The sequence below is a fragment of the Hyla sarda genome, chromosome 4, assembly GCF_029499605.1.
Source record: "Hyla sarda isolate aHylSar1 chromosome 4, aHylSar1.hap1, whole genome shotgun sequence".
NCBI classification, from domain to species: Eukaryota; Metazoa; Chordata; class Amphibia; order Anura; family Hylidae; genus Hyla; species Hyla sarda.
In genome coordinates this window covers 169583367-169596594 of record NC_079192.1, presented here as the reverse complement: position 1 = coordinate 169596594, position 13228 = coordinate 169583367, and the positions used below count along the sequence as shown (strand labels likewise).

General features: G+C 42.5%; 1 protein-coding gene across 4 annotated transcripts in view; it reads right to left on the bottom strand.

Annotated features, from left to right (window-relative positions):
• The window catches only part of ICE2 (interactor of little elongation complex ELL subunit 2), a 121107-nt gene that overhangs the window by 83068 nt on the left and 24811 nt on the right, over window positions 1-13228 (bottom strand). For 2 of the 4 annotated variants that reach the window (XM_056572701.1, XM_056572700.1), the window contains exons 2-5: window positions 9634-9738; window positions 6303-6561; window positions 5400-5519; window positions 4889-5023 (exon numbers count right to left, since the gene is read on the bottom strand). In XM_056572701.1, coding sequence (XP_056428676.1) covers window positions 4889-5023; window positions 5400-5519; window positions 6303-6561; window positions 9634-9738 — 619 coding nt within the window. Of the gene's footprint in view, window positions 1-4888; window positions 5024-5399; window positions 5520-6302; window positions 6562-9633; window positions 9739-11966; window positions 12057-13228 lie in introns of all 4 variants that reach the window. The other 2 variants (XM_056572702.1, XM_056572703.1) reach the window with 2 other exon arrangements.

The window sequence follows — 13228 nt, the reverse complement described above, 5'->3', positions numbered from 1 at the left end:
CCAGCAATGAGGCTGCAGGGAATGACATCTGGTCCCCATGGCTATATGATGCCATTTAATAATGGCAGCCTATTTAAGAAGGTAAGGGCCTTCAATTCCTTGCCTGAAGATCTGCTCGCAGTACAGTTCCTGTTCCAGTCCTATCTAGCCTCTGTTACTGTGATATCTATTCAAGCCTCCCAGGTTTTTGTTTCTTTGAACTATTTCTGTCCTTGTTCATGGTTTTCTGGTCTGTTCACCTGGCTTGTTCCTGGACTTTGCCTCAGCCGTATCAGACCACATTGCAGGCCTGTCTTCCTGGTTCTGATCTTGCTCCATTTGAAAATACTTCTAGTACTTACCTCTGGGCTATGATATAATGCCCTGTCTCCACATGTCACTCTTGCCCTCACGCCTGTGTCTTGTGTTCACTGCTACATCTAGCTGCCAAATAGTTACTACTGTGTAGACCATGACCTGGGAAACATACATCCTTGTGGGGGTTAAGGATGAAAACAAGGGTATTTCTTAAAAACTGTGCACCCAATCTAGTCAGTGCAAACCCAGCTGCATCCTTAAGAATCCACTTTTAAGAATATTGAGGAAAGGAAGTGCTTGGTGATTATACTGGATAAAGCAAAGTCTGGCAAATGTGTTGGAGGACTGGTGTGGTACTGGGATGTGTCCTTTTGTCTGTATGGACTTGTGAGCACTTTCATTTTGCTCTGGCGACTGTTACAGCTGAGCAATCTTTTGGCTATTGGCTTTTTTGCACTTTATGTGTCATAAAACTTTATTTCTAGTGATTTATTTTTTCTTGTTGCAAGTATTTTGTATACGGCACCCATTAGACACGTGTCTGGCTAGTATTGCTTTTCTACTTTCATACAATATTTGTTTTTGTTTCTTGCTGTGTGTCTACTAGTTTATGCATTACTATCAAGCATACAGAGCTATATATGTATTTTTTCTTGGTTCTTTGTGTGGCCTCTTTATGGTCTTTTACTTATGTTTTTACAGATATTATAATTTTTGTTCAAATTAAGATTAACGATTTTGTATAAACTTTGATCTCAGGGGTTATATTTGTGTTTCTTGTGCTTATAGGTTTATATTCTTAGGTATGATGCACACCTAGATTTGGGGACATTATTCTTGGCAAATCCTCTCAAGCTCGGTCAGGCTGGATGTGCATCGGTTGAAGTCATTTTCAGGTCTCTCCAGAGATGAGTGATTGGGCTCAAGTCAGGGCTCTGGCTGGGCCACTCAAGGACATTCTCAATGTTGTCCCAAAGCCACTCCTGTGTTGTCTTGGCTGTGTGCTTAGGGTCATTGTCTTGTTTGAAGGTCAACCTTCAGCCCAGTCCTTGGTCCGGAGGACTCGAGATCATGCTTTCATAAATATCTCTGTACTTTGCTCTGGGTTGAGGAAAAGCTGAATGGAGCAAAGTACAGATATATATGCTGTGGGGGGTGTTTTTTCAGCAGCTAGGGCAGAGAGATTGGTCTGGGTTGAGGGAAAGCTGAACGGAGCAATCTCCATGTCCTAGCTGCTGAAAAACACCCCCACAGCATGATGCTGCCACCACCAAGCTTTATTGTAGGGATGGTATTGGGCAGGTGACGAGCATTGCCTGGTTTCCTCCAGACATGATGCTTTCCGAAAGTTTCATTTTGGCCAGAAAGTTTAAACGGGCACTGTCAGATACAAAAACTTTTGATATGTTGTACATCTTGCCAAAATATTAGCCCTTCTAATATACTTCATAAGACAATGCCTGTGCTTCAGCTTGGACAGCCATGATTTTATAAGCCATGACTTCTATAAAAAGGAAATAAAAATTCGTATGAAGTATATCAGAAAGGTTAATGTTTTGCCAAGATGTACAACATATAAAAAGTTTTTGAATCTGACAGTGCCCATTTAATTTTGGGGTTATTAACCAGAGAATCTTGCTTCTCACAGTCCAAAAGCAAACTCCAAGCGGACTGTCATGGGTCCTTTATTGAGCAGCTTTTTTTTTGGCCACTCTACCATAAATTCCGGATTGGTGATGTGCTGCTGTGATGGTGGGCCTCCTGGAAGTCTCTCCTATGTGTGTATAGGCTCTTTGGAGCTCAGTCAAAGAGACTACTGTATTGGGTTCTTGGTCACATTTCTTAGATAGGTGATATTCCCTCTGATTACTTAATTTGGTGGGAAGACCAGCTCTAGGAAAAGACTTGGTTGCCCAAACTTCTTCCATTTAAAAGGGGTTATCCAGGAAAAAACTTGTTATTATATATCAACTGGCTCCAGAAAGTTAAACAGATTTGTAAATTAATTAAAAGGAAAATTGAGGCTCAGGATCTTGAATACTGGATAGACAGTTATTAATTAATTGTTTCAAATATGTCATGTGCTCCGTGACGCACAGGGCCCTTGTACAATTTAATAAATTATAAATTAAATAGATAGCATAGAATACATTATAATATAAAAATATGTAATAAAATACAATCAATATAAATGCCACATGTCTGTGGATATTCCAGCCTGTAAGAATAAAATAGTGGTGCGCGTGTCTTTTGAATAGAAACGAATATGTAAAGTACAAAATTGTACTGTTCAATGCGCCGTTTGTAGAATGAGTGGTATCCGTTGGCAACAATGTAACAATTATTGCATTGTAGCAATGTCTGGTATACTAGCAGTGTTTACGAGCAAACAGTATCAATGCTAAGTATACTTGCAGTACTGAAGAGCTGAAGGATAGATCGCTGCTTAGAGACTCGGCCATCTCATATGGATAGCGGTGATAGTGGGCTTCAATGATGAGGACTGCAGCGCTTCAATGAGCCGTGAATTTCTCCAAATCACGTAAAATGCGCAAAGAGAATGTTCCAATTCACGGTCCTATTATGTGTGGCATATGCTGATAGAGACTCAGCCGTCTCAGAAGTTACAGCAATAATGAAAGATCCAGTTTTTTGGAGGCTGTGATCCCCGATGTGGTCAGAGGGTATGTGGCGTCACCGTGGCAATGCGCATAAGTACCTGGGGCTTAGCGGATGCCGTATAAGTGCAATAGCGGTATTCCAATATAGAGGCTGGATATTTGTGGCGTTGGTTGCGGAGCTGGATGCGTTTCAAGTCCTCCATAGGACTTTCCTTCAGCAGCTTTAAGAAGCTTTACCACACATAATAGGACCGTGAATTTGAACATTCTCTCCGAGCATTTTACGCGATTTGGAGAAATTTACGGCTCATTGAAGCGCTGCAGTCCCCATCATTGAAGCCCACTATCACCGCTATCCATATGGGACGGCCGAGTCTCTAAGCAGCGATCTATCCTTCAGCTCTTCAGTACTGCAAGTATACTTAAAGGGGTATTCCAGGCAAAACCTTTTTTTATATATATCAACTGGCTCCGGAAAGTTAAACAGATTTGTAAATTTCTTCTATTAAAAAATCTTAATCCTTCCAATAGTTATTAGCTTCTGAAGTTTTCTGTCTAACTGCTCAATGATGATGTCACGTCCCGGGAGCTGTGCATGCTGAGAAAATATCCCCATAGGAACTGCACAGCTCCCGGGACGTGAGTCATCAGAGGGCCGTTAGACAGAAAACAACAACTCAACTTCAGAAGCTAACAACTATTGGAAGGATTAAGATTTTTTTAATAGAAGTAATTTACAAATCTGTTTAACTTTCCGGAGCCAGTTGATATATATAAAAAAGTTTTCGCCTGGAATACCCCTTTAACATTGCTACTGTTTGCTCATAAACACTGCTAGTATACCAGACATTGCTACCATGTAATAATTGTTACATTGTTGCCAACAGATACCACTCATTCTACAAACAGCGCATTGAACAGTCCAATTTTGCACTTTACATATTCGTTTCTATTCAAAAGACACGCGCACCACTATTTTATTCTTACAGGCTGGAATATCCACAGACATGTGGCTTTTATATTGATTGTATTTTATTACATATTTTTATATTATAATGTATTCTATGCTATCTATGTAATTTTATAATTTATTAAATTGTATTTTGTGTCCCCGCTGACCCACAAGGGCCCTGTCCTTCACGGAGCACATTACATATTTGAAACAATTAATTAATAAATGTCTATCCAGTATTCAAGATCCTGAGCCTCAATTTTCCTTTCAATCACTTTACTTTGCGACACCGTGGGTATAGGTGCCATTTGAGTTGCTCGGATCAAGGTAACTAGCAGATAGGAGCCTCTCCTATTTTCTATATATTGCAATTTAGATTTGTAAATTACTTCCATTAAAAAAATCTAAATCCTTCCAATAATTATCAGCTGCTGAAGTGGAGTTGTTCTTTTCTGTCTGGCAACAGTGCTCTCTGCTGACAGCTCTGCTTGTCTCAGAAACTGCACAGAGTAGAAGAGGTTTGCTAAGGGGATTTGCTTCTACTCTGGACAGTTCCCAAGACATGTGTAATCAGAGAGCACTTAGACAGAAAAGAACAACTCAACTTCAGCAGCTCATAAGCACTGAAAGGATTAAGATTTTTTTATAGAAGTAATTCACAAATCTGTTTAACTCTCTGGACCCAGTTGATATATAAAAAAAAGTTTTTTTCCTGGATAACCCCTTTAAGAATTATAGAGGCCACTGTGCTCTTATGAAGTTTCTGTACCCTTATCCAGATCTGTAACTCCAAAAATGGTATGATATGAATTGTTATTTGTAAGCCCTGATTTTTACAGTGGTTTGTCTTTCTACATAACGTCCAATCAACTAAATTTACCAAAAAGTAATAGGGACTGAAAATTTTCAGAATGCTTTGTATATGAAAAAAATTTAAAATGTCAACTATAGATCATGTACGTAGCTGAACAAAACAGGGTAGATATGGAGAAAGAATAGCATTTATTAAATTGTTTACCATTTTGAGAAGGCTCTTCTCTAGCTTTAAGGTTAAGTCTGGTATAAACTTCCCACCCAAAATGCTGGTGATCTCATGGACAGTATAAAAAGGATTGTAATTCTTCACATGAGTTTGGCATGCTTTTACCAGCTCCTGGAAGAAGAAAAAAAGAAAATAATTGTATGCAATCTCCAGAATAGATAGAGCCATCAATGTGGAGCAAGTAATTCATTTAGCACTATGTACTCTGTTGAATGTATAAAGGCCTAGCAGGAGAACCCACTTTCTACACGCAATTTTACAGTGACTTCAATGATTGTGCTTCCAGATCTGAGATTTCATGAACATGCTTTCAATTCTAAAAATCCCAATCTTAAAACAAAATATTAGATCAACTGTATAAACTATCCCCCCCTGGATGCATATTCCAATTTACATATGTAACAATACCCTTAAACAGTGGGCAGGATTTTGTGAAAAATCCCTCTAACCAAGGCAAGTATTACATTTTCCTGTACAGGCAACTAACCTGAATATAGAGTTTAGCATCTGCACAAAGCACACTGTAGTCCTCAGCACAACTCCGAGCTGTATTCTGGAGAAATTTCTGAAACTCTGGAACTTCACTGCTTGATTTTGATTTCAAAAACTAAATAAAACAAAACAGACATTTAAAGCTGAATATGATACAACAAAATAACATGCATACGCTGTAATATAACCAAAATACAGAAAATCAGTATCGCCAGATGGGCCTATGGGTTTTCTGAGATCACTAGCCCATTTGAACTTGACACATCGCTTGGTTTTCACAGGCTTACTAGACAAAAGGTCAAAAGACAAATTACATTTCTCCATGGGATTAGCTTAAGAAATGTCAGGACAGATTGACACTTGTCAAGTGGCCTGTACTCAGAGTATATTTTGGCAAACTGGCAGAGCAGTATAGCATCATATACTGTGGTGTAGCAGAGTTTAATAAAGTAAAGCATAGTCTACTAATGACTATGTTTGGTCCATTTCCAAGCAGATGCTTAAATTTTTTAGGACTCAAAAGTGTAGCTGCATGCACTTTGGAGTTGCAAAATTATAGTATATACTGAAATGGAATGACTGTCGTCACTAGTAGACTCTAATTGGTCTCTTAAAATGAAAGGGCACCACTTGGGTGTGCTACGGTATATGTTGGAATACCATCCTGCTGGTGTGCCTCGTAACAAGTGTTAAACACATCAAAGACGTCTCTCAAGATAAAAAGATAGGTAGGGGGTTTTGCTATAATCTTTTCTGATGATATCATTTCTTCAAATACAAGAGGTCCCCAGTGTCTGACAGAAGATAACCCGGCTCCAACTATAGGTATTACATGCCGGTCCTCCCTGTTTGCACTATTTACTTCTTTCACAATATAATGCATCCAGTTTTTCATTACCTGGTAATGGTTATATTCCTTCATATGCGGAAAAGAGATATAGGTATTCTTTTTGTTTAAGAATCTGATCATCAGTTTCACGTAGGCATCCTGTTCAAACGCAGTGAGGGATGAGAATCGTGGGTATGGCACTCGAGGTTCTGGAAACGGTAGAATGTTCTTGGTAGGATGAGCGGCAACAGGTGACTGACTGTCAGGGACCGGAGCTTTGGAACATGAAGCCTCTGAATCTTTTTGCGTAGGCTCTGCTGGAGCTGGTCTGAGAATGTGGAACCATAAATAACATAAAATGTGGAAACATAAAGGGGCTTTTTAATATCATAAGTCTGACCTGTCAAAAAGATTAAAGTGATGAGGACAGAAGCCTAGAAAGGTTAGTGGGGGAGTTAAAGGGGTATTCCGGGCAAAAACATCTTATCCCCTATCGAAAGAATAGGGGATGTCTGATCGCGGGGGGCCCGCCGCTGGGACCCCCCCCCCATCTCCCTGCAGCAGCCCGCATTCTATGCGCAGCTGCGTCTTAGTTTTGGAAACCTTCGGGCTTCCGAGACGGGGATGTGACGTCACGCCCCCTCCATTCATGTGTTGATGCGTTGTGCAGCCCCATACACAACAATGGTAATGAATAAAAACAGATGTCCGCTGCCCACCGGCTCCGTGAAATGTGTAGATCAAGGTAGCTTCAAAAGAAGACGGCGGCTCAGCAGCAACTCACAGGACAGCCGAAGGTGGAGATAAAAACTTTATTCCCAAGATGCAACACGTTTCACTGCGATTGCACAGCTTCTTCAGGCAAGCTGCGTAATCACAGTGAAACGCATTGCATCTTGGGAATAAAGTTTTTATCTCCACCTTCAGCTGTCCTGTGAGTTGCTCCTGTGCCCAGCTGAGCCGGCATCTACCTTTGAAGCTACCTTGATTTACCCTGACTGGGCAGACCGAAAAAAATTTACAAGTAACGAAATGTGAACATTTTATTGTATGGGCTAGTGGTTTGGATAGCCAGTTTGGTGAAACAACCAGCTCGCTAATATGTGTTGTTATTAGAAGCGTTCACTTCTATCTGCAGTAACTACAGCTAAACTACCAACATCCCCTTCCCTTCATCCATCTCCTCTCCTTCTTGTTTTCAACTGTACTATGTATAATCATTCACCAGGTGGAATGCTTTATAAAACATCTAAAATGTGTTATGGTTTCTTACTTCAGCACACAAAAGCACAAAATTCACTTAAGCCATGGAGAGATGATAGGCCATCATCTACACTTAGCAGAAGACACTTCATAGCTGTCTCTCTTTGTAAGAGAGGATGTCGGTCAGGGAGACAGAAGCTAGCACATTATTGAGGAAAACAAACAAACATGGTGACTCGGTGGTGGAGCAGGAATAAGCGAAATGCAAATTAATTCCAGTAAAAGAAAAGCTTTAGTATACGATGGAGAAAACTGAATACAGCTATATTAAAATGTAGCTGCTATTGGGCACATAACTAGAAGAAACATGGAGGTACACTTACTATTAACTGTATGGAAGAAGGAATATATGAGTCTGCAAGTGATTCAGAACCTCTCTGACTCACTGTCAATGTGCTTTAATACACACTGATGGTGCAGGCATGGAAAAAGCACACAGAGACAGCATGGGCAGATCAGCCCTGTGTATCGATCACACACAGTAGATGGTGTCATGTCAGTAGAGATATTTGCCTTTATGGAGGATTGGCTGTGTACCACCAAGGTGAGATGACACAAACCTTGTCTGACTAATTTGATGGGAACAAGAATTTAACCACACCAAGATTCAAAAAAATGTATATGTTGTAAGTCTTGGCAAAACATTAACCTTTCTAATATACTTCATACGAAAATGTTATTCCCTTTGTATAGAAATCATGGCTTTGTCCAAGCTGAAGCACAGACATGGATGAAGTCCAGTAAGTGAGGGTGGGCTAGCACTCCTCTGTCTGATAGGAAAGGAGAGAGCACAGAGGAGTGCTATCAGACAGGAGAGAGAACAGAGGAGTGCTATCAGACAGGAGAGAGCACAGAGGAGTGCTATCAGACAGGAGAGAGCACAGAGGAGTACTATCAGACAGGAGAGAGCACAAAGAAATACTATCAGACAGGAGAGAGCACAGACGAGTATTATCAGACAGGAGAGAGCACAGACAGGAACTATCAGACAGGAGAGAGGACAGAGGAGTGCTATCAGACAGGAGAGAGCACAGATGAGTCCTATCAGACAGGAGAGAGCACAGAGGAGTAGTATCAGACAGGAGAGAGCATATAGGAATACTATCAGACAGGAGAGAGCACAGAGGAGTGCTATCAGACAGGAGAGAGCACAGAGGAGTCCTATCAGACAGGAGACAGCACAAAGGAATACTATCAGACAGGAGAGAGCACAGACGAGTACTATCAGACAGGAGAGAGCACAGACGAGTACTATCAGACAGGAGAGAGCACAGACGAGTGCTATCAGACAGGAGAGAGCACAGACGAGTGCTATCAGACAGGAGAGAGCACAGAGGAGTATTATCAGACAGGAGAGAGGACAGAGGAGTGCTATCAGACAGGAGAGAGCACAGAGGAGTGCTATCAGACAGGAGAGAGCACAGAGGAGTATTATCAGAGAGGACAGAGGAGTGCTATCAGACAGGAGAGAGCACAGACAAGTGCAATCAGACAGGATAGATCACAGAGGAGTCCTATCAGACAGGAGAGAGCCCAGAGGAGTGCTATCAGACAGGAGAGAGTACAGAGGAGTGCTATCAGACAGGAGAGAGCACAGAGGAGTCCTATCAGACAGGAGAGAACACAGAGGAGTAGTATCAGACATGAGAGAGCACAGAGGAGTCCTATCAGACAGGAGAGAGCCCAGAGGAGTGCTATCAGACAGGAGAAAGCCCAGAGCAGTCCTATCAGACAGGAGAGAGCACAGAGGAGTCCTATCAGACAGGAGAGAGTACAGTGCTAGCCCACCCTCACTTACAGGACTTTGTCCATGCCTGGGCTTCAGCTTGGACAAAGCCATGATTTTATAAGCCATGATTTCTATAAAAGGGAAATTAAATTTTATTATGAAGTATATTAGAAAAGTTTTAAGGAAAAACTAGGCTTGAGGCATGAGTTTCCTGGGTGCGGAAAACATTCTTCTATAGTACTATTTGGGTTGATTTTTTTTTTTATTATTTCTTTTCGCTCAGATATATGGGCTATATTTCTCATCTATCAGAACAGAATCAAGAGGAGACATAAAACATGGCAAACATATTAAAAGCATTTTCCTTGGGCACAATGTACATATAAAAAAAAGATAAAATTGTTTTACTTGTTGGAGAGGAGCAACAGTTCAGCCAATGTTGGACCCAAGGAATATTTCTCATAAGACTCACTTGTGAAGAAACAGCTTCTGCCATTGCAAGGTTCAATATCCCTGGTGAAGAAAAAACATTAAAAGCTCATATATCAAAAGGACGATATAAAAGGTTTAAACATCAGCCATCCACAGGATAGGTGACCAGCGCCTGATCGACGGGGTTCCTCCAAACCCAAAGTTTTTTTTAAACTCTGTTTTATTAACGATAAGTACATAATAGGGATCGACCGATTATCCGTATGGCCGATATTATCGGTATGGCCGATATTATCGGCCGATAATCACGATTTTGGGCATTATCGGTATCGGCAATTACCTTGCCCATAAGCCGATAATGCCCCGCCCCCCGCACCGCGACCGCCCCCCCCGACCCACCGCACCGCGTCGCACCCCCCACCGTAGTGCTGGGCGGTATACCAGTATGGATTTTTGCCCATACCGCTATACCAGTCAGGCCCCTCCCCCACCCTCCGAGTCAATTAAAAAAATTAAACTTACCTGAAATGGGGGTGGTCTGGGCCATCCATCCTTCCTGTAGTGTTCGGCGGCATTCCGGGTGGAGGGTGAACCGGTCCGGGCTGCCCTTCTCCGGGGGTCATCTTCTCCACTCCGGGCATGCTCCGGCCTAGTACGCTGCATAGACACCACTACGCTGTGACGTCAGGTGCGCCGCTGCGCACAGGCGTCACTGCGCAGCGGTGTCTATGCTGCGCTACTAGGCCGGAGCCTGCCCGGAGTGGAAAAGATGACCCCCCCCCCCCCCCCCCCGAGAAGAAGGGCAGCCCGGACCGGTTCACCATCCACCCGGAATGCCGCTGGACACTACAGGAAGGAAGGATGGCCGGGACCACCCTGACAGATAGGGGGAGAGAAGCGGGTGGTGGCGGCCTATGGCACGCAAAAGCCACTGCAGTGCATTGATTTAAAGCGCCCGCTTTAAATCAATGATCTGCAGCGGTGTCGTGGGGGGGATAAATAGCCGATAACTTATACCGAAATATTGGTATAAGTTATCGGCTATCGGCCCTAACCTCCACCGATTAGCGGTATCGGCCCTAAAAAAACGATATCGGTCGATCCCTAGTACATAATAATACTAGAGTGCAGTATAAAAGTCAGGGCGATCAGAACAGAAATACATGTACCAGGAGTGTGTGAAAAAAAAAAAATTTAAAAAAAGTACTTGTCCAAGGGACTAAAACAGGAGCATAATCTACTTGTCCCTCATGACAATCCACTTGTCCTGGTACACAAAATAATTTCAACCAAAATAGTATATAAATAAGGTCTGTATTAATAAAAAAATTAATAGGCAGACCTAAAAACACTTTAACCCTTTAAGGGGGTACTCTGCACCTCCACATTTTATCCCCTATCCAAATGATAAGGGATAAGATGTCTGATCGCTGGGGACCCCCCACGATCTCTGCTGCAGCACCACAGTCATCCGATGCACGGAGCGAACTTCGCTCCGTGTCGGTTGACTAGCGATGCGGGGCGGAGGCTCATGACATCACGGCCATGCCCCCTCGATGTAAGTCTATGGGAGGGGGCGTGGTGGCCCTCACGCCCCCTCCCATCAACTTGCAATGAGGGGGCATGGCCTTGACATCAGGAGTGGGGCATGACCGTAACGTCACAAGCCTCCGCAATGCATCGCCAGTCATCGGGCACGGAGCGAAGTGAATGGAGTGCTGCAACCGAGATTTAGGAGGTTCCCAGCGGCAGGACCCCTGCGATCAGATAGGGGTGGAGCACACCTTTTAGGACCAGGCCAATTTTTATTTTTGCACTCTTGTTTTTTACTCCTCGCCCTATGATAGCCATAATTCTTTTAATTTTCCATCTACAGACCCATATGAGGGCTTGTTTTTTGTGGGACCGATTTTATTATGTTTACATGTTTTTTTTTATATAGGAAAAAGGTAGTGATTTAAACTTTTTTTTTATTTTTATTTTTTTAATCAGATAATTTTTATTGAATTATGTTTTTAAAAACACAAAAGAAAAACAGAAACATACCAACAACTCACATCCCAACCAACCCTTGATATCAACACCCTCCCCCCAAGCACACAGTCATAGTATTTCAGAGAACACATACACTCAAAACAGGCACCTCAACAGAAAGCAGCCATTGCAGGGACTAAGAAAGGAGCACTCACCAGACAAACATCACTCCTCACACAGCCTCCCTGCTCACACATTAACAATGAATATATAGACCAGCATCTATGTCCCACCCCCAGCAGGGTAACCTTTCCGCACCCAGGGACCCCAGATACCTTCAAACTTCCTGTCCACTTCACATTTAATGTAGATCCCTTTCTCCAACCGGATTATAAACTGAACTCTGGCAATCAAATCCGCCACATCTAGAGGAGTGGGAGATTTGAACTTTTAATATGGAAGGGGTTAATATGTGTCTTTTACATTTTTATTAAAGTTTTTTTTTTTTACACTTTATTTGTCCTATTGAACTGCATCGATCTGTGTGATCTGCGATCCATTCATAAAGCCTAGTACAGCCAGGCTCCATCAATGACAGAGCCATGGTCCCTAGGGAAGCAGAGATAAACCCTCCGGCTACCTCTACAGTGATCGCACATTTACATGTCTAAAGGATTAGTAGCCAGCCACGGAGAACGCTGCATGCCGGTATAATGAAGAAAACTGTGTCATAGTTACATAGTTACATAGTTAGTATGGTTGAAAAAAGACATACGTCCATCAAGTCCAACCAGGGGATTGAAGGGAAGGATGTAAGGGGATAAGGGATGTAGTTTTATAATTCTGCATAAGCATTAATGTTATTTTGTTCCAGGAATGTATCTAACCCTGCTTTAAAGCTGTTAATTGTTCCTGCTGTGACCAGTTCCTGAGGTAGACCGTTCCATAAATTCACAGTCCTCACGGTAAAGAAGGCGTGCCGCCCCTTTAGACTAAACCTTTTCTTCTCCAGACGGAGGGAGTGCCCCCTCGTCCTTTGGGGGGGTTTAACCTGGAACAGTTTTTCTCCATATTTTTTGTATGGGCCATTTATATACTTATATACGTTTATCATATCCCCCCTTAAATGTCTCTTCTCAAGACTAAACAATTGTAACTCCTTTAATCGCTCCTCATAGCTAAGATGTTCCATGCCCCATATTAGTTTAGTCGCGCGTCTCTGCACCCTTTCCAACTCCGCAGTGTCCCTTTTATGAACAGGCGACCAAAACTGAACAGCATATTCCAGGTGAGGCCGTACCAATGCTTTATAAAGGGGGAGTATTATGTCCCTGCCCCTCGAGTCCATGCCTCTTTTTATACATGACAATATCCTGCCGGCTTTGGAAGCAGCAGCCTGACATTGCATGCTATTCTGTAGTCTGTGATCTACAAGTACACCCAGATCCTTCTCTACCAGTGACTCTGCCAGTTTAATCCTCCCTAAGACATACGACGCATGCAGGTTATTAGTACCCAGATGCATAACTTTACATTTATCCACATTGAACCTCATTTGCCAAGTGGATGCCCAGACACTTAGTCTATCCAAGTCATC